Here is a 20,731-nt window from a genome sequence, read left to right as displayed (position 1 = left end):
AAATTCACATTTTATCCCAAAAACTAGGTTTGAAGTGAGAAACCCAAGGGGAATGTGGGGGTAATAAAAAAACAAAACAGAAGAGTTAAATGCGCATGCAAGCATGCATACTCAAATACACGTTGGTTTCAAGAAGTAATTATTTGTTTATAGTCTTTAAACGTACAACATATAAACCCAATAGGGCAGAGCTTACACTGAGAGGAGTTCTTGGGATTGCATTTTTTTAATTAATTTAATCAATTCTCACACGCTTAATGCAGACATAAACATATGTCTCATACTAATTCTTTCAATGCTGCTTTGTATAGGGTATAGCTACATGTGGAAAAACATTATACAAAAATATACAAATGGCCATGAGTTAGATATATATCCAAGCAGAGAGATATGGGTAATGCTATAAGGAGCTTTTAAATACTATACAAAACATTATAAGAAGTACAAAAGGTAGGTAAATGTGTAAATAAATAAATAAGTGTATGCTTGTTACTTGTTAAACTTTGTTTTTGATTAACAAAAGAAAATATTACACTTCAAGGCAGTTTCAAGTTTTTAATAACACTATAAGACAGTTATGACTACTGAGGTAGTTTTTGTTAACTAAAAGCATAGGCCTAACTAAAATGGCCCCACAATTTTTGAAAGTAGTCAATTTTCTCTTTCTCACGGAACCAAGTGTTTGAAACCTAAACACAAATTAAAAAAACAAAAAATTATTAAAAAAAATTTCTTCACATTGGCTTGTATTTTTTTTCGACGCCGCAACTCTTCTTTCTCTACGGCTTCTCTTCTTTTTCACCACAACTCTTTCTTCTCTGCCGCAATTCTTCCTTCTCATCATTGATATGTGTTTTGTAATTCATCTCTGTCACCGCCATGACCTAAACTCTCGCCGCCGTAGAAACATCATCTCTTCTCCTTTACTGCAAAGTGAAACAGTGTCTCAACTCATTTTCCTCGTCGTGATTCATCGTCGTTGTGACCCTCCCGCCTCTCTGATGCGTTTTGTAATTGGCAGGAAAAGCTTGAGAGGAACTATGGCTAATTTGGGCATTTTTGCATATTTGGTCCCTAAATTTATTTGTTATTTATTTTGTAACCCTAATACTTTTTAAATGTGAAATTGGTCCTTAATTTCATCCCAAACTTCAGAAACTACATTTTAACCCCTTGTAGTAAAAATACATCTATGCAAATACAATAAAAACAACTAAAAGACACCTAATTAGACTTTCAAATTTGCATTTTTACCCATGTGATATGCAAATAAACAAACAAATACAATAAACGAAATCTAATATGATCATAACTATAAGAAGATACTCAAAATCATTAGAATCATCTGATATCATAACATTGTTACTACTACTACAACAAAGTTGAATCAATATTCATTAATTCTTTTAAGATATCGCAACGTGTACATTGGTATTTAACATGTCCACATGGACTCCTTTTATCAATAAACTATGTACACATCACAGTGTACATTGTCTACCGTGTTCACATAATGTAGTGTCCACATTAAACACAACACGTTAAAAACCATCGTTTTTACTGTCCACATGTACACATATGTAATGTACATCCAACATGTTTAAAACCATCGTTTTTTACTGTCCACAACACGTTAAAAACCATAGTTTTCTACCGTGTTCACATAATGTAGTGTCCACATTAAACACAACACATTTACTAGTATTATAGAACATCGTTTTTTACTGTCCACATGTATACATATGTAATGTACATCCCACCCGTAAAATACAACTACAAGTTTAGCATCATGTACATATGTATGAGATTTCCATGTTGTCCATATGGACACTTACCAAGTACATGTACAAATTTACCAATATTACACCACATCTAAAGATTATTCACTATGTACACATGTACACAGGTTTTCGCTTTTTGCATATGTACACTATTTGGCCATGTCCAAACTTACCAATAGCAGAACACAACTGAATGCAATATATGATAAAATAGTGTACATACTTGTATATTTCTTTATAAGTATTTGTTAATCACGCAAACACCTTTAGATATGTTTACAAATTACTAATATAATAGTGTACATACACATTATTATCCATGTGTACAACCCATTAATGTGTACATATTTTGTTTATTTTCAATTTTTTTAATCAATGGCATTTTAGTAAATATGTCTTCATCTTCCCCAGAATTTTAGGGTTTTCTGCAAAAAATTTATGGCCGCCATTGATTTCTTTCACATAATCTTTCATTCTTTTATGTTTTAACTATAGGTTACACTTCAAGATCGTAGTTTTATCATTTGTAAAATGTTTTTCAAATTCAGATTTCAAAAATAGTGAATTTTTGGTCAAGGGAAATGAGTTAAAAAAACACAGGGGAGATGAATTGAAACACGGCCACCGTGGCGGATTTTGAACATAACAACCACTACGAGCACAAGAGAGATGAATTGAATAGCACGATGTGGAGGAAGAATCCGTTTGTGTTGATTTCACGGCGAAGGAGAAGACGAACTAACAGTTTCGCAATCCAGCTCGACTGAGATTCACCGGCAGTCACCGAGGATGACGAGGAAATAGAGCGAAGAAAACCTGCGACATAGATGACTTGAGATCTAGAGGTCGAAGAGTGAGATGTGAAAAAGAACCTTTTGATTTCAAAATTATTTTTCTATACTCTCGAGAAAGAAAAGAAAAACAATAAAATTTAGAAAATGTAGGACCACTTTAGTTAGATAAAGATGGTCTACTTAAGGATGGTTTAGTTTCTAGTCATAAAAAACTACCTCAGTAGTGATAACTGACCTAGAATGTAATAAAAACTTGGAAACTGACTTATAGTGTAAAATATTCTTAACAAAATGTGTCCGGCGGACCGACTAATCCACGGGTGATAGGCATATTTACCGTACTCCCTTTTTTGTATGTTTAAGTATAAACAAACATATTAAAAATTACTTTTATCAAAATCACTCAATTATAACAAAAAAGTAAATAAAAATAATTAATCATTGCTCTTTAGAATAAATAAGAAAAAAAAATTAACATTAATTTTTAATATTTTAATCAATTATTTTAATAGTTTTATATAACAAGTTTCAAAACATTATACAAACTAAACTAAAATGTGAAAATATTCTAAAACATCAAACAAAACAAAAACGAAACGGAATGAGTACCTAACAAGATAACAAGAAGGTTGACTGCATAGGGAGGGTGAACGAGACTACATTTTGATAATAAAAAGTAAAAACCATAACTCGATCACTTTGTGTTTCTTATTTCGATCATCAATGACACGTTCATCCATAACCCAAACATCATCATCTCCAGTTATACATATTACATATACGGATAGATTACATTAATTAGTCCGTTAACCGATCTCTTCCTTTACTCATCAGTCATCACTCGTTTGGTCGCACTTTCAGTTAAATATTAGTGTTGAAATAAATTACATTTGGACCCATCTTACATGTCCAGATATATGTTGACAATGAATTATATTTTCGAAAATGGAATTTTTGTTCTGTTTCTTGTAAAAGGAAACTAAAAAGTGAAGTAGCTTTATATCTAAATCAGTTTCTTTAATCACAAGATGTTTTCTTTGTCACTTCCCATTAACTTCTCGCACGACAAATTTAAACATCATTATGAAAGATATAATAATTATGCAAGGAAAATTTCCTTTTCAAGTATGTGGTTTTTAATTGAAATATTCATATATATGTATATATGGTTATCAAATACATTAATGATAAAATAGTTTTAATAACCTGATAAAATGATGCAATGCAACAGTGTTCTAATTTCTAAGATAAGCTGGTTTGGGGAACAAGTGAAAACTTCAAGGAAGTGGTTAGGGCTGGGCAAATAAACCGAACCCGAAAACCCAAACCGAATCCGATCCGATAAAAATGAATCCGAACCGATCCGAACCCGACGTAAATACCGAATGGATCTTGTTTTGTGGTATTTCGGGTTATGGGTATTATCCGAACCGAACCCGAATCTAAATGGATATCCGATAGAACCCGAAACATTCAAAACCTCGAAAAGATCTTGTACCAAACATGATCTCAATTCCTAATATGTATCCAAAATACACTAAGAAATATTGAACATCTAAAATACTTATCTATTACATGAAGGTTGGTGGTTCTATTACATGAAGGTTGATGGTTGAAGATGGCCGTTGAATCTTGAAGTATTTAGATTTAGATTTTGTTTTCGTTAAACAATGTTTCTCATTTCATGAGAACTTGGTATTTATTTTATGCTTTTATTTATTTGGTTTTCTTTTTATAAGTAAATATGTTTACTTTTCGTTTGATTTTGAATGATCACGGTTGATGTTCCTTATTTTTGAATCGATTTTTACTTAAGTTTTAGTTACAAAATAGGTACAAATCATGTATTTTAAAATTGAAGAACAAATTTTACTCATGTTTTGGTTATAAAATAGGTAAAAATCAGGTACTTTTAAACCGAAAAACCGATTGGGACCCGAACCCGAAAGTATATTGGGTTGTACCGGTTCTTTGAAGATTTACTAACTCCGACCCGAACCCGATAAAACCCGAACCGGTCCGGAACCGAACTTTCATATAATCCGAATGGGGCTGATTTTGATAAACCCAAAAAATCGAAATCCGATTGGATAAAACCGAAACCCGTTTGGGACCCCGAATGCCCAGGCCTAGAAGTGGTCCACGCGTGCCAACATGAATTTGTATGTGCGGGTTGTTGCGACGCGCGTGCTTAATTCTCTCACGTGTGAAATTAATTGTCCAAGATTACGTCAAATAACTTAAACCTGATTAAACCAGATTAAATAAGACATGACGAAAAAACGCACTCTTTCTATATAATAACAATCTTCTTTGACACTTGTACGGTGTGTACCTCTCTCTCTCGTTTATGTTAAGAAAGCTTGAGCTCTCACCTCTCATCGTAATCAATGGAGGTCAATACTAAAACAATAATACAAAAGTCGAAGTTTGGAAGAATCTGTGTGTTCTGTGGAAGCAGCCAAGGCAAGAAGAGTAGTTACCAAGATGCTGCTGTCGATCTTGGCAACGAGTTGGTATTTACATACGTTTCTCCATCATTCATTTATTTATTTATTTAGTTTTGACTGTTTATGTTCACCATATGTTGGTGTCTATGTTTTGTTGCGTCCTCTTGTTTTTGCAAATGCAGAGCATTTCCTCTGTTTTCGTTATAAGTATTCTTGATATGTGAAACTTGTGCTTCTTTGACAACTCAAAATATTTTCTTTTTCTTCGTTTTATTATATTCATCTTTTATGATTGGGAACCCACACATATCGCATGGTGAATGTTTGTTTCCTTAAATGATAGCAACAAATAGAGTATCTTCGGTTTTAATTTTCTCTTCTTAGCTCATTTATCAATCTATGTGTGATATAGCAAACAATATGGCTGAGTTTCCACTGTTTTGTTTGCTTGTTACAGGTTTCAAGGAACATTGATCTAGTCTATGGAGGTGGAAGCATAGGTTTGATGGGTTTTGTTTCACAAGCTGTTCATGATGGTGGTCGTCATGTTATTGGGTAATTCTTTATCTAACCACTTAATCAGAGGAATACATACTAACAAGCCTCTCTCTTTTTTTTTTTGTCATCTTTGTTGTCATTTTTACCACAGAGTTATTCCCAAGACACTCATGCCTAGAGAGGTATGCTTGCTATAAGCCCTGAGAACAAATATTTGAGTTTTTCTAGTTTGCTTATTGATTCCTCTTTGTTAACTGTTGTTTACAAATCCCTAAACCAAACCCTTTCATATTAAACACTAGTTTTAGATGGTGGAGAGCTTAATAGCTAAGTCTTGTAAGGAAATTTAAAATAAGCCAATTTGATTACTTTGCCATCATTGCTTCTGGTCATAGAACATCCTAAAGCTGCTTTTTTCTTTTTTTCTTTAATTTTATTCAAATTCTGAAGACTAATGGTTAAATGGAATTATCTTTTTGGCAGTTAACCGGTGAAACAGTAGGAGAAGTAAGAGCAGTTGCAGATATGCATCAGAGAAAAGCAGAGATGGCTAGACACTCTGATGCTTTTATTGCCTTACCAGGTTAGTACTTGTTCAAAGTCCAATCAGTTTTTTTAATCTTTGTTTTCTCTCTATAAGTCTCTGTTGCAAGCTCAGTTCTCCAAACAAGTAATGATTATGTAAGATTAATCTTGACAAAGTCTTGTGACAGCCTTGTTTAAGAATCTAATAAGCATCTTTCTAGGCTTTTGTAATTTCTTAATTGGTTAAAGCCAAACCAACTAAAAAGAAGAATAATGCTGATTAAAAAAACACCTAAAAGGGTTTAACTCTTTGACTAGTACTTTCGCCAAAGAGTGAAAGAGGTGGGAAGAAACATTGGGTTAAACATGTTGTCTTGGTCAGACTCAAGCTGTATAATGTGAAAGCTATTCTTTTATGTTTAAAATATATTGGCTTATTTTGTTATGATTTTGGGTTTTTTATATGGTCAAATTTTTTTAAAAATATAAAGACGCCTTGACCCATCCAGGCATCCACATCTCGCACTGAAAATTAGACCAAACTCTTCTCTTTGCTCTGTTTCTTTGTTATTTGCTTTTTACTGGGGAGGTACTGACTCTATATAGCTTGTGATGTAGTGTTACTGTGACCAAAGTTTTAATTTTTATTACCTGTTTCATATAGAAAGACAAAACCTGAAACAGTCGTAGAGACAAATCATGTTTTGCCGATATAGGAAGGTCTTGTTCTTCAATAAGACCCCCTGCTTTTGTGATCATGTCTATATCTGAATAGAGTCAGAAGACTGTGTCTGCAGAAGCAGCATAACTTTTTTTGAATTGACCATATCATAATAACAAGAATAATAATAATAATAGTGTATATAAATTATAATATTTTTTTTGCTTTTAAAATTACAGGTGGATATGGAACACTTGAAGAACTGTTGGAGGTCATAACATGGGCTCAACTTGGGATACATGACAAACCGGTAAAGACCCATCAACATGATCCCCTTAAAGATACAAACAGAAAGTCATCAAGAGCTGATTGTCATTGTTTCGATGCAGGTGGGTTTGCTTAATGTTGATGGATACTACAACTCCTTGCTCTCTTTCATTGATAAAGCTGTTGAAGAAGGATTCATCAGTCCAAGCGCACGCCAGATTATAATCTCTGCACCTACCGCTAAGGAGCTTGTAAAGAAACTTGAGGTAACTTCTCAACTGGCATTTTGATGCACATCCAAAAGAAAGAAACATATAAACTGTGTTGTTGTTGTCTGTTTGCAGGAATATTCTCCTTGCCATGAAAGTGTTGCATCAAAGCTTTGCTGGGAGATTGAGCGGATTGGCTACTCTTCTGAAGACTGATACTAATCAGAATCTAGATAAAACATATAAACTATAACTATTGAATGTCAGGAGATTTCAAGATAGATCTTACTTAAGGAAGGAAACAGATTTTTAAGATCTTAGAAGCTTTTGAATAGGAGGGTAAACTACAATTTCCACTCATGGAGGAAAGTCTTTTGTGTAAATTACTACTTTTCTTAATGTTAATGTTTCTACTTATTTTCCTAACCAATTGATGTAACACTTTATAAGCAAACAACAAAAAAGAATCAGAATCTGAACTTCATATTAAAAGAGAATCAACTTTCGCTGTCTGTACAACATCTGATTCAACTGAGTTCACACAAACAGCTACACTCTCATGGTTACAAGACTAAGATTCATAATAAGGACTTACTCTTAATCTCTACGCACTAACACAATAAAGCTACATGATTAGAGATTAGATTGATTCATCTTCTTCGTCAGTTCCACCAAGACCATAGCAGAACTCTTCTGAGCTAGATGAGTTCTCAGTCTCTAACCCCTTAAGCTTCTGCATTGCATCTTGAACATCAAAGAAAAGAGCATCTTTAGCTGCTCTCACGTTCGTCTGATTATCCACAGGTCTAACGTTCTCTTTCCCAACCAGCCGTCTATACTCTGCCTTTCTTTTAGCTTCCCTCACATGAAGATGATCAATGTACTTCTCATGCAACGCCTTGTTTTTAACCTGTTTCAGCACTGGAGGGCTAACGAGATTTGCTCGATCTTTACTTGAGCCAGGCCTTATTGGACTTTCAGTGATTCTCGGAAGACTTTTCCCTTTCTCCGTTGGAGTTGAGAGAAAGCTGCTTGTGGCGCCAGGCTCAAGAACTGAGAAGAGATCAAAACCAAGACCTTGATTCATATGATTCTGCTTCTCCACTAGATGCCTGATCGCTTTCTTGGAGAGATTCCCTTTTCGCTGACGTATCTTACTCTTTGTTGGTGAAATGGGTTTCAGTAGTTTGCTTGCAGATAGCGAGAACTGTGGGATTGGCGACAAGTTCGACTTCTTGGCTCTCGACCTAGGCTGAGTTTGACGAGGAGTGATGAGATCTGCGTTGACTCTATCGAAACACTCCTGAGCTGATTTTCCAGGGACCATTTTAGAAACCTTTTTCCAGAAGCTAGGACTTGGCTTCACTGTCAGATAAGCTCCCTCTAAAGCTAACTCAAGCTCATCTGTCCATCCTCTCTCGTTCTTTCTCTTCAACCCTTCTTCCTTCTCTACTCTCTTCCCTTCATCAGCTTTTGGCGCATCGTTCTCCTTTGCAAGTCTCATCCTTTTACCCTCATTAAGACAGGGACTAACTTCTTCTTCTTCTTCATCATCATAACAATCACAATCAATACATATCTGCTTAGTATTTGGACAAGGACGACTTCTACTTGTGTCCCTAGATCTCACCCCTTTTTCTTTCCCTTCACTAAGACAAACACTAACTTGTTGTTCTTCTTCAGAATCTCTAAGTATCGGCTTAGTCTTTGAACGTGGACGGCTTCTACTAGATCTGACACCATCTCCTCCACATGATTTGGTACTACTACAACTACTCAAAACACTGTTACCTGATCGAAGATGATACATAGATCTTCCTCCTCCTCCACTGGAGAATCTAGGAGAGCGTCTCAGAGTAAAAGAGCCAGAGGATGGGGTAGACGCAGGCTTCGCGGAGCTAAAAGGTGGAGACTTTTCTTTGCCGGCGTCGGAAACCCCTCTTTTCGAAACCCTAAGGGACCGCCTCAGAGATCCTGGGGATTTCTTGGCTTCTGGTCCGAGTTCACGGCGGGTTCTCCTCGGTGGCGGTTCAGAGCCAAAGGTCAGAACTTTCGTGGGTTTTCCTTGACTGTGCAGAGAGACAAGCCTCGCGGATCGGCGAAGAATCGATGTAGCGGGTTGCGGCGAGACGACGGGGGATTTCTTTCTCGACATTTTTCAACGGAGCTGACGGATCTAAAGGAAGTAGCGGAGATTCGTAAAACCCTAGAACGCGTGGACTCTAATCAGTAATAAAAGCTTGGGGACGAAGAAGAAAAAGGAGAAACTTTGGTGCTTCAACACCTTAATCTGGCCAACGGAAGTTGATTTTTCTCCCAAATGGTTTCTTGGAGAATCAGAGATTCTTCATCCATCTGTTGTTAGATTGTGCTTTCAAATTTCGTTATCGGGAAGTGGTGGCGACTAATGAGTGACACTGTTTTGGTTAAGCTATTTTTTTAAAAAAAAATTCAAAGGCACTGATGGAATCCATAGTTTCAAGTGAAGTTACAAAGCCCATACGTGACTGGACTGGACCTATTAAGACCGTCCAACAGAGAACCATAGTTCAGTTTCAATAACTAAGAGCATTTCTGATCTATTCATCTTCTAAAATTGAGTAATTTTGAAATAGAATTAAGTTCCACTATATTTCTCTCCAATTTAGAGTAAAAACAGTATAGTAACTAAAAAATGATAAAGTATAATTATTGTACTTTTGAAATAGATTAATCTTGGTTTTACTTTGAATGAATGGAAAATGGAACGAAGTTAAATACTTTTCCCCAATACATAATTAGGAGAGAAAATAGAACGAACTAAGAATGCCCTATAAAAACGATGAATTGAACTTGTAGGCTACAAATAAGAAACTAATTATTTTATCATCATAAAAAGTATTTTTCATGCAAATGTTGAAACATCTTATGTGACTATCATGCTTTCACTTACCTAGTTCTTATAAACAAAAACGAAACTCTTGATTATATAAAAGACTAGGGTCGGTCCGTGCTACGCGCGGAATATGTTTTTCGTGTCATATATATAATTATATTATTGAATATTTTCGTTGTGTGCATTTCATGTTAACATTTCAAGAGAAGTGTATAGTAAACGTGGTTTTTAAGAATGTTAGGGTGTGGAAAGATTATGTATATTTAGATTAATTATGTTTGATTTCGATATTTATGTCTATATTAATAGGTTGAAATATATAATATGTCATATAAGTTAGATGAGGTTTATAGCTGTATATTAATAGGTTGAAACATATAAGATGTCTTAAAGGCAATAAATCAAGACACTTTGTAACGTCTCGGAGGTGAACCAAAGATGAAACGACCCTGTAGAAGCTTGATACAAAGATTTTCACGACCATTGGTCTCACTGGACATGATTAATCTTCATTGTTGGTCTACCTCTTGGATTTCACAGATGGAAGAATACGACTAACCCTATTTTTTTTTATCATCTCTCTCTAGAAAGGTTATATCTTTCAATTGGGTTTGGATATTGAATAAGCAAAATAAAATTACAGAAGAGTATAGTCCATTAACGGTGAAAGCCCACAAAGAAATAAAACGACATAAACAAAACTCTCGCAAGAATGGACACGTGGCATGTTCTAATAAGATGAATTAGTGACGTGGATGCATGAGGATTGAGAGAGTCTCTACTTTATATTAATATATATAGATGATTATACATGCTTATCCCCTTGTTATTAAAGAAGAAGCAAAATAAATGAATAACCTTTAAATAAATTATTTACAAGAGTGCCATTTTGCATAGGTGTCACAGTGAGAATCCTTTTCAACCTCATTTGATCTTTACCATTTCATTACTAGGCTATTTACTAAAATTACCACTGGACTATCATTTGTTTTAAATTTGACGATGGTTATACTGTAATGTATCTTGCATATTTAATGTGTGGACTTTCACACTTGATTATCAGCAACATTTCTATTACAATTTCTTAACATTTCATAGCTGTCAACGTCCTCTTTCGGTGGTTAATAATGCAAATTTAATAATCTCATGCCCAAAATGTCATTCAGTCAACTACATTCATTCCAGAACGAACTATGAGCAATCTTAATTGGGAGTGAATAATCAGAATGGTTTCATTGAGTTATAAACAAATTCAATCCTTCATAGTTGATATATTGATATATGGTCGTATACGTGACTGGATCCGTCTAATGGCTTAAATAAGTTATTTTCATATTCACAGCATCTACGATTTTCTTAAAACCAATTATACTCGACATTGATTTGGTTTTGATTTTATCATAGGTAGTTGGAGCTGTTTAATGGTTTCGATTAGTTATTTTCATATTCACAGCATATATGGTTTAATTAAAAACAATTAGACCCGATTTGCATATTTTTTTGGTCAAAAACCCTATTTGTATTTGGTTTGAATTCATAACAGCTGTCTAATGATTTATACTAAACTTTTCCATATATCATATATGTATTTAGCCAATTCCATAGATCATGTGAATCAATTTATACAAAATATGCACACATATATGTAAAGTGAATTTTAGTTTTCATATAAATTTATTCACCCCGCGCAAAACGCGGATCTCATGACTATTGTTCAACAACCCTTCTTAAAGAAATTAAATCCTCCAAACTACATTGTCAAACTAAAATCCCACAAATAAAAACATTCATCAAATTTGGCCCAGACAAAACTGATTCTAAAAGTCCGTGCTTTTATGAATTTCTTAAAAGCCCATATATTGGGCTGGGCCGTTATACGAAAAGGACAAACTAGTAATTCAACAAATATAACCCTAGGTTTCAATCACATTTATTCAGATTCAAAACCCTAAAAATTCCATTTGCCTACTGCGCCTCACACTCTCTCATCCCCACACCAAAACCAAAACCCAACAAACACAATGCCGCCGAAGTTGGACCCGACCGCGATCGTCGACGTCTACGTCCGCGTCACCGGAGGCGAAGTCGGAGCCGCCAGCTCCCTCGCCCCCAAGATCGGTCCCCTCGGTCTCGCCCCGAAGAAGATCGGAGAAGACATCGCCAAGGAGACCGCCAAGGAGTGGAAAGGCCTCCGCGTCACCGTCAAGCTAACGGTCCAGAACCGTCAGGCGAAAGTCACGGTGGTTCCGTCAGCCGCGGCGCTCGTCATCAAGGCGTTGAAGGAGCCGGAGAGGGACCGGAAGAAGGTGAAGAACATCAAGCACAACGGGAACATTTCGTTTGACGATGTGATTGAGATCGCGAGGATCATGAGGCCGAGGTCGATTGCCAAGGAGCTGAGTGGGACCGTGAGGGAGATTCTCGGGACGTGTGTGTCTGTTGGGTGTACTGTTGATGGGAAGGACCCCAAGGATCTTCAGCAGGAGATTCAGGAGGGTGAGATTGACATCCCTGAGAACTAAGGCATCAAGAAAAGAAAGATGTTGTTTTGTCTTATTGTTAGATGCTATCTTGTTTTCAATTACAATGACTCGAGTTTTGGATTATTATTATTATCTCCGTTTAAGTGGTTTATCATTTTGCGATTTAAAGCTTAGTAGTGATGATTAGAATGTGGGATTGTGATGATGTTCTTTGGTGTTGTGTTCTTAAAGTTGGGAACTTTGATAGAGAAGATGGAAACTTTAGGCTCTTAGATTTAATTTTTAGAATGGTGGTTGTTTGCTGCCTAAGTTATACACTGTTAGGGTTAACTGAATCATCTGGGTCTGCATATGATTCAATTTCTAGAATGGGTGCTGTTTGTTGCCTAAGTTACACCTGTTTGGGTTCACTGCATGATTATCATTAAGGATTAGTCTCATCCCCTTTGGTCTCAGTTGTATACTCTGCATCCGTCTCTTCTGCATACTGAAATCTTATCACTCTTTCCTCTTTATTCAAAGTCTTCATCTTGACTTCTTGAGTATCATTAGAGTTTATGTAACCTTGATATTGATTATGCTGACACTATGAAGTTTCCCTCTCATGGACATAATTTTTTGGATGAGTTCCATTTCCGAAAGATCTCAAATACAATTCTAATATTCTGCCAAGTTTTTTTGTTTGTTTATTAGTTAGAGCTTTTTCTGGAGTGGCTTTGACTTTCTTTTGTTCTGTGCTTGTGAGAGAACAAGAAAGACGGGATGAAATATCATCCTGCATTCACAAAATCAAGATACAATTGTATGAAACAGTACAACACCTCGAACCAGATTAGGGTTTACTCCCAAAGAAGTCTTGAGTCGAATCATTTTTTTTTAATAAGAAAAATGAGCAACGGATCATTAAACTTGTAAACCACCTATTAACTGGCAAAATGTTGTAACTTGGTTGTTTTCTCATTTGACAATCTTACAAGAAATCTTCGATCTCGGGAAGCGATTTGTTGCTTAAAGCAGTGTCTTGTAACATACTTTTGCTCATTTCTCGTACTGTTGAAAATTCCTCTAACTTGGTTGTTTTCTCTGTAGCTAGATGAGTTTCTTTCCCTTTTTGTTTTTTTACTACCTGCTAAATTTTACGTCGTAATAATAATATACGTGAGTTGATTCTTTTGTCAAAGTAACACACGACCACAAAGTTGTTTATTTTCCATGTAAACAACTCGGTGTTGGGGAGGTCTTTCCCTTAAGGTGAGGCTGTTTCCACCAATCTATTGTATTTGAAGTATAAATAAATACTCATTGCTATGCTTTTATTATGTCATGTTCTGATTAAAATGCCATTCCTGAAAGGAATGAAAATTCAAATACGAAATAAAGACAAAATAGGACAAGATGTGACTTTTGTCTACCTATAGTACGCGTATCTTAACCAAAAACATTGTAGGTGAGAGATCACTGTATCCAAGGAAAGGCACGTTTTTGAACTTGACAGGCCGCAAAATATGACCTTTGAGAACCAATCAACAAATCAAACGTCTGGAAACTATACTCGTTGACGAAAAGAGTAATTGTAGATTTGTAGTACATAGTTCGTATATATCTTATCTTTAGATCATGCAGTAAAGATCGTAAATCTATTATGTTAATACGAACAGTTGAACACACTAGCATTTTAAAGTTCAGCCATACTTCAAATCTTAAATTTAGTTTATATATGAACAAAGAATGTAAAGCTGTGGATTTAAATAGAACCAGAGTATCAAGATTAATCTCTCTCCAGTTTTTAATACTAATGATTTGGTGGTTTATCCATGATCAATGATGACTTTTTATTTTACCAAAAAAAATGATGACTTTTTAAAAGGACTTTTTTACTATATCTCTCATAAACACTTGGACATTACAATATAAATATGAACTATATCATGTAACTCGAAATGGCTATTATTTGTATGCAGAGTAGATTAGTAATTTTGAGACAGATAAATCGAGATATGTTTGTCGATCTTGTTATACATATAGCTGTACTATATTCTGGCATATAGCATCATTTGAGTGAGTAAAGGACAAAATAAAAATAAAAATAAAAACATTTTATATTCATCGAGTTATTTATAGAACATTTAGTAAGGTCTAGGCTGGTTTTCTGTGAATAGAAAGTGTAAATATATATAAGTTGATAAAAAATAGAAGAATGTGTAAGTATACTAGTATAGTAATACATTTACTTATCCAAGATTCTTTTATAATATAATAAGACATATATTTCTTTTGAGCCACTCAATTTTTTTTTCTCGAGTTCAGTCTCTCACTGCTCATATCATAAATTTATATCCACACGACAGAACCAAACTATAGACTTTCACATTTTCATGATTTTAAGCAAACACGAAAATAATACTAACGTGGAATACTCGTCTTACAATAGCCGACCAACGTAACTATAACGATAAGACGTCGAAACGTGTCAAAATAATAACCATGAAACTACATATTCTGTCTTTGTATTTTCGTCATTCATTTATATATTTATTTATTTTTCACTCAGTTTTCGTTTTCAGTCTGTTGTCAGCAATTCTCAATTTCGCAAAGAGGTTGGAATTATTGATGAAGAGAATGATTGGTGGGTTATCTCATAACGTGGCAATATGTAAGTGGTTGAGCAAACAGACGGCTATGCTGAGTTGGACTCATCCGAATGGACGGTGATGATAAGTTTGTCGGAGCTAGCGACGGGTCGGTTTCCGGCGTGCCACCCCTTCACGTGTCACCTTTTAACAAAATCACATGGTTTTGACATCAGTGGAATCTGGACCCCTCTAGTTTCTTTACACCCTGGTTTTAGTGTGTAATGGATCCGTTGAGGCTTGGCTAGTTTATTCTCCATGACACCTTGATAATAATTGATACTGTATTTGTATCCTATAATAGATTAATAGTTCAAGGTGTTTTACCTAATATACTTGTTTCATCAGATTTAGTTAATAATAATCCGTTGATTATACTTGATATTGAAATATTCATTATTCGTAATCATAAACAAATTCAAGTTGTAATTGTGATGTTGCTGAACTTAAATCTTACCTGACATTAACATGCATCATAGACATTAAAAACTTAATCATGATTCGTTGCAATTTAACCAAAGAAAGTTCTAGAATTTTATTACATGTTTTACTTTGACAAGAATGAAATGCTAGATCAATAAAATGTCGATGCAGATTCTATATATAGTTTTAAAATGCATTGGTGCAGAAAAGTTGCGGCTTTTTAAAATGTGAAATAATGGCAGGTTATGGTATTGAAAGACAAAAAGAAGAGAGCATATCATATACAAAAAAAGAGCACCATATAGTATACTATTGGAGTCGGTCGAAATGAAAATGACATTTGGGTGATGGGGCGGCGAGGCTAAGTTAAAGTAAACATAAACCTCCATTATCCACCAGAAAATATAGAAAAGTTCAAATTTAAATGAATCAAAATTACTAAAATACTTCAAAAGTTGTGGTTCTAATAGCACTCCACCATCACCACTGATTGGCACTATTATAGTATACTACTATGATAGACAGAACTCTACCTTAAACAAATATTTACGAGTGGATATAAAGTTCTTGTCTTATGAGATCATATATAAACCAACTAATCGCATACTATAATTTATTATTTATATATGCATGTTCAGTAGATTTGGATCAACATTTTCTTGTCTCAGACTTGGTTCAAAGTATTGTAATTTTCTATAACGTAAAACTTGATTATTTCCGGTTCTTAAGTTCGTTGGCTAGTCTAGATAATTGATGATTGGAAAACTGGAGCTACGGTTCTTTACTTTACGTATTAGTTATAACTATTATCAAGCAATTATTAATCATAATTATTTTTTCATGACAACTAGCTTATAATTATTTTGTGAAAGTTAGTACGGTAATAATTTCATAATCACTCATACATTTCTATATTTATTTGTTTGCTTAGGGAACATAGAATTTTATTCCATAACAAGACCTTAAGACATACAATAACGTATATAATTTTATAATATTTTAAATATACATGCAAAATAACAAGAGGAGCTCTCAGTCTCTTACTATAAAACCAGAGCACATGTTCCTCTCACTAACCACACAACAGAGAAGTAATAAAACCCATTTGTGGAAAGAAAGAAAACAAAGAAACTAGTTATGGCGAAGGACGTGGAAGCCGTTTCCGGAGAAGGGTTTCAGACAAGAGACTATCAAGATCCACCGCCAGCGCCTCTGTTTGACCCGGCGGAGCTGACCAAGTGGTCTTTCTACAGAGCAGTCATCGCTGAGTTCGTAGCTACTCTCCTCTTCCTGTACATCACCGTTTTGACAGTCATCGGTTACAAGATTCAGACCGATAGTACTGCCGGCGGCGTTGACTGCGGTGGAGTTGGTATCCTAGGTATCGCTTGGGCTTTTGGTGGCATGATCTTCATCCTTGTCTACTGCACCGCCGGTATCTCTGGTATGAATCTTCTTGAGTCTTGACTTTAGCTTGGTTTAGAATCATGTGGTTAAGTTTTTCTTTAGAAGAAAAGTTGATAAGTAAAAATGAAATCACTAAATCGATTTTGTCGGTTAACTGGTAACCATAAATCCATCACAGAGACATTATGAAATGAATTTGAAAAAGCAAATATGAATAAAATAGTAGAAATGAAAAAGAATAGTGTTATTATTTTCTAAATTTAATGTAGAACAATTTTGTGTAGTGTTCTATAACAAAAAATAAAAATAAAATATTTTTAATAAATAATGTATTTTTTAATGTTTTTATTTATTTTTTAGTCACCATTCAAAGCCGAAGTGTTAGGTTACATGAACAGAAAAAGAGTTGTAGAAACATTTATTAAGGGCCATGAAAGTTTAGCTTATCTGAGTTAAACCGGAGCATACCAATCAAGATTGAAACCGGTTAGTTGATTACATAGCGTGTCTTCAACTGTCAACTGATAACATATTGTTTGTTTCCTTAGGTGGTCACATTAACCCGGCAGTGACATTCGGGCTACTCTTGGCACGTAAAGTGTCGTTGGTTAGAGCCATATTGTACATGGTAGCTCAGTGTTTGGGTGCGATATGTGGAGTTGGGTTCGTCAAAGCCTTCCAAAGCTCTTACTACGTCCGTTACGGCGGTGGAGCCAACTCTCTAGCCGATGGTTACAGCACAGGAACCGGACTAGCCGCAGAGATCATTGGTACTTTCGTTCTTGTCTATACCGTCTTCTCCGCTACTGACCCTAAACGTAGTGCCAGAGACTCCCACGTCCCAGTAAGCCTTTAAAACATAGTTTTGTCTATAAAAAGCAAGTGTTATAAACTGATATGTTCAAATCCTATACTAATACTTAATATAAAAATGAAATGAAAAGGTGTTGGCGCCACTTCCCATTGGATTTGCGGTGTTTATGGTGCACTTGGCTACCATTCCCATCACTGGAACTGGAATCAACCCGGCAAGGAGTTTCGGAGCAGCCGTTATCTTCAACGAGAGCAAGCCATGGGATGACCACGTATGACCTTTTGTCCCCATTCTATTAACTAATTATGTTAGGATATAATAGTTAATCATTTTAACTAACTAACTTTGGTTATTTGATGATGACTAAATAAAATGCAACAGTGGATATTTTGGGTGGGACCATTCGTTGGAGCTGCGATAGCTGCATTCTACCACCAGTTCGTTTTGAGGGCTTCAGGTTCCAAGTCTCTCGGATCTTTCAGAAGTGCTGCCAACGTTTAAATACTCTCTCATTTCCACCAATCAGATTCTGAAATAATAAAGATGATAATCTTTTACTCTATGTACAAATTATCCAAATCAGTTTCAGTTTGTTATCTTATTTGTGTGTTTTCCACTTGCTCTTTAGTGTGTGTTTCGTTGAGTGCAATTGTTCTTATTTTACGCCAATGCCAAGTTTATGAAGTGACTAGAATTGAAAATCAAAGAGGTTATGGTTTGAGTTTGGTTTTTTCATAAGTTAACAGAGTACTATTTATAGTAAGCAATACCATTAGGCGACTTGGTACTGTTATTAGTTGAATAAACGGAGCACTAAAACTAGTAAAAACACATAAACATAGCAACTTCATTGAAAAGAACATACACAAAGGTGGTTCATAGTGACAACTGCTTATTTTAGGTAGAACCGAACAAAGATTTTATCAAAGATAGAAAAACAACATAACTTATCAAACAAGATAGTTTTCGTTTTTAAGCTTCATATAGCTGAGCTCTTTAGTCTTCCCACCACTGATGAACAAAGACGCCGCTGTTTCTTAGACTCCTTATGATACTGGTGCAGTCTCTGTACCCTTTGCAGTTTAGAAACAGTTCATCAACTGAGCAGATCGCACCGCTCTTTATCAACTCATAGAGAAACTTCAGTTCAGCGTCACTTGTGCTCATCTTCAGAACCACAAAATCAGCAAAGCTTGCTGTTTCCTTGAACCATTCTAGAAAATCAAAACTATCATCTTCCACAAAAGGTTCTTCTTGATCTCTAGCTACTGTCTCCTTTGTTGATGCTAGTCCCGGGTGATAGATGAAGGTTACACCAGGACTCTTGACATAAGAAGTCAAGACCGATGCGTTGTGATGCACAAAGTAGCTATTAAAAGCTGCCTTCTCGATTGGATACGAAGGGAAGAACCAGTTCGATATAGTTGTTAGATGATCCGCTGCTCCTATATCAATATAAACCAGCCTCTTCTTAGAAGAGAGATCAATGAACTCAGGCAAGTAATGAATATCAGAATGCTTCTTCTCCTCGAGAAGAGGCTCTAATAATCCAATGTATGGACGGTTGTTGAGTACGGATGATGAGCAATTCAAACGGAAACTACCTTCACCGTTTCTCCTGAAGACAACCAAAACATGTTCACCAAAGGAAGCAACATGAACAACACTCGACTTCTTCAGCAGTGAAGAAACAGGAGACACTGAGTCAGACCCCACAAGCATAGCTCCGGTTCCACTTGGTTTAAGTAAACGCTCCATCTCATTAACAAGAGGCACAGGGACAGAAACTATCTCGAGATCAATAGAGAAGACAGAATCCAAAGGAAGCGTCTTCATACTTTACCTCACTTACAAACTTCCTGTGCTTGAAAGCGAGAACCTTTGGTGACACGTAAGCCACACGAGCATCAGAGATCCCTTATAACTTCAACGCAAGAAGAGCTGAAACCGATCTTGTCCCAAAACAGAGAGCTTTAACATCGTTACTCAGCAAGTTTAAACCTTTAAGCTCTTTAACGACTTGAGTAGTTAACTTAATATTGTTGTCCTTGCATCTCTCCGATTCAAGATAGTTCCAAACCGGTTTGAGGAACCTGGTGGATAGCAGCAAACCGTTGCCTAGAAACGTGAAGTTCACAGCGCACTCGTCGACCTTACACGGGTGAGTCTCTCCTCCGTTGAGGCTTCGCAGTAGAGATACAACGGAGAAAGCGAAGACGATCACGAGGGCGCGACGGAGAGAGGGTTTAGGGGTGAGTTTGAGCTTGAGATCTTCATCAACGCCCATGGCGGAAAGTTATGAACTTTGAGCAGCAGAAGGTTGAACAAGATCGGAATGGAATTGAATTTGATTAAAGAAGGAAACTTTTTAGCGAGTGCAAAACCTGGAGGAGGTATGGTTTCCACCCACGAGGAGAACTGTTTTGTTTTGTAAACCTAACCACACCCTCCTCGGTTCGCGTCTCTGCATCTGATCCATTGAAGTTCCTTTTGAGATTTGAACTACATAGTACGATGAACTCTCTTTCTCAGGGAAGATGATGATGATGATGATGATGGTGTGTTTTTCTAAAGTCTGGGGAATGTGGAGAAGAGAAGTGGAGATAGAACAAGGCACGACGAGAGATCTGTTTGATTCGAAAGCACAAGTGAAGTAAGAGCAACTCCAATGGTGATATCAGTGACGGGGACGTCAAATTGATTGACGTATCCGTACCGGAGACGTTTCCGGGACGGGGACACTTCGGGGACGGTACGGGGACACTTTGAAGACCGAACAGTTAATTATGAAAATTTTCAGAATATATTTGCTTTGCTATTATCCCTTCTTAAGCTTATTCACTTATTTTTCTTCCAAATAAAACATAAAAAGTAGAAGTTTATACTAGATTTTGAATTTATAACCTACTTTCTA

General features: G+C 35.8%; 4 protein-coding genes and 1 pseudogene across 4 annotated transcripts; 3 read left to right on the top strand and 2 right to left on the bottom strand.

The window, feature by feature from the left end:
• The first annotated feature begins 4,810 nt into the window (after positions 1-4,810).
• LOC103841270 (cytokinin riboside 5'-monophosphate phosphoribohydrolase LOG4) lies at positions 4,811-7,602 on the top strand. The gene is made up of 7 exons (XM_009117789.3): positions 4,811-5,091; positions 5,483-5,580; positions 5,675-5,705; positions 6,007-6,106; positions 6,949-7,019; positions 7,099-7,242; positions 7,321-7,602. The coding sequence occupies exons 1-7, from the start codon at positions 4,966-4,968 to the stop codon at positions 7,399-7,401; spliced, it is 651 nt and encodes a 216-aa protein (XP_009116037.2). The 5' UTR covers positions 4,811-4,965; the 3' UTR covers positions 7,402-7,602.
• Positions 7,603-7,633: 31 nt separating this feature from the next.
• LOC103841269 lies at positions 7,634-9,683 on the bottom strand. The gene is made up of 2 exons (XM_033281109.1): positions 9,569-9,683; positions 7,634-9,344 (listed from the first exon to the last, which is right to left on the bottom strand). The coding sequence occupies exon 2, from the start codon at positions 9,338-9,340 to the stop codon at positions 7,826-7,828; it is 1,515 nt and encodes a 504-aa protein (XP_033137000.1). The 5' UTR covers positions 9,341-9,344; positions 9,569-9,683; the 3' UTR covers positions 7,634-7,825.
• Positions 9,684-12,005: 2,322 nt separating this feature from the next.
• Positions 12,006-12,707, top strand: LOC103841268 (60S ribosomal protein L12-2). Its single transcript, XM_009117787.3, has one exon. It carries the CDS (start codon positions 12,082-12,084, stop codon positions 12,580-12,582), a length of 501 nt encoding a protein of 166 aa, XP_009116035.1. The 5' UTR covers positions 12,006-12,081; the 3' UTR covers positions 12,583-12,707.
• Positions 12,708-16,608: 3,901 nt separating this feature from the next.
• LOC103841267 (aquaporin PIP2-1) lies at positions 16,609-18,538 on the top strand. The gene is made up of 4 exons (XM_009117786.1): positions 16,609-17,040; positions 17,552-17,847; positions 17,948-18,088; positions 18,199-18,538. The coding sequence occupies exons 1-4, from the start codon at positions 16,734-16,736 to the stop codon at positions 18,316-18,318; spliced, it is 864 nt and encodes a 287-aa protein (XP_009116034.1). The 5' UTR covers positions 16,609-16,733; the 3' UTR covers positions 18,319-18,538.
• A 106-nt stretch (positions 18,539-18,644) lies between these two features.
• Positions 18,645-20,479, bottom strand: LOC103841266 (annotated as a pseudogene).
• Positions 20,480-20,731: the final 252 nt, after the last annotated feature.

The sequence above is a fragment of the Brassica rapa genome, chromosome A09, assembly GCF_000309985.2.
Source record: "Brassica rapa cultivar Chiifu-401-42 chromosome A09, CAAS_Brap_v3.01, whole genome shotgun sequence".
Taxonomy (NCBI): Eukaryota; Viridiplantae; Streptophyta; class Magnoliopsida; order Brassicales; family Brassicaceae; genus Brassica; species Brassica rapa.
This window is presented reverse-complemented; position numbering and strand designations above follow the sequence as displayed.

Bases quoted from the DNA above. Each gene is read 5' to 3' on its own strand.
- LOC103841270 (XM_009117789.3), top strand. From the start codon at position 4,966: ATGGAGGTCAATACTAAAACAATAATACAAAAGTCGAAGTTTGGAAGA. The intron at 7,020-7,098 runs GTAAAGACCCAT...GTTTCGATGCAG, and splicing joins TTGGGATACATGACAAACCG to GTGGGTTTGCTTAATGTTGA. The intron at 7,243-7,320 runs GTAACTTCTCAA...GTCTGTTTGCAG, and splicing joins AGCTTGTAAAGAAACTTGAG to GAATATTCTCCTTGCCATGA.
- LOC103841269 (XM_033281109.1), bottom strand. From the start codon at position 9,340: ATGTCGAGAAAGAAATCCCCCGTCGTCTCGCCGCAACCCGCTACATCG.
- LOC103841268 (XM_009117787.3), top strand. From the start codon at position 12,082: ATGCCGCCGAAGTTGGACCCGACCGCGATCGTCGACGTCTACGTCCGC.
- LOC103841267 (XM_009117786.1), top strand. From the start codon at position 16,734: ATGGCGAAGGACGTGGAAGCCGTTTCCGGAGAAGGGTTTCAGACAAGA. The intron at 17,041-17,551 runs GTATGAATCTTC...TTGTTTCCTTAG, and splicing joins CTGCACCGCCGGTATCTCTG to GTGGTCACATTAACCCGGCA. The intron at 18,089-18,198 runs GTATGACCTTTT...AAAATGCAACAG, and splicing joins GCAAGCCATGGGATGACCAC to TGGATATTTTGGGTGGGACC.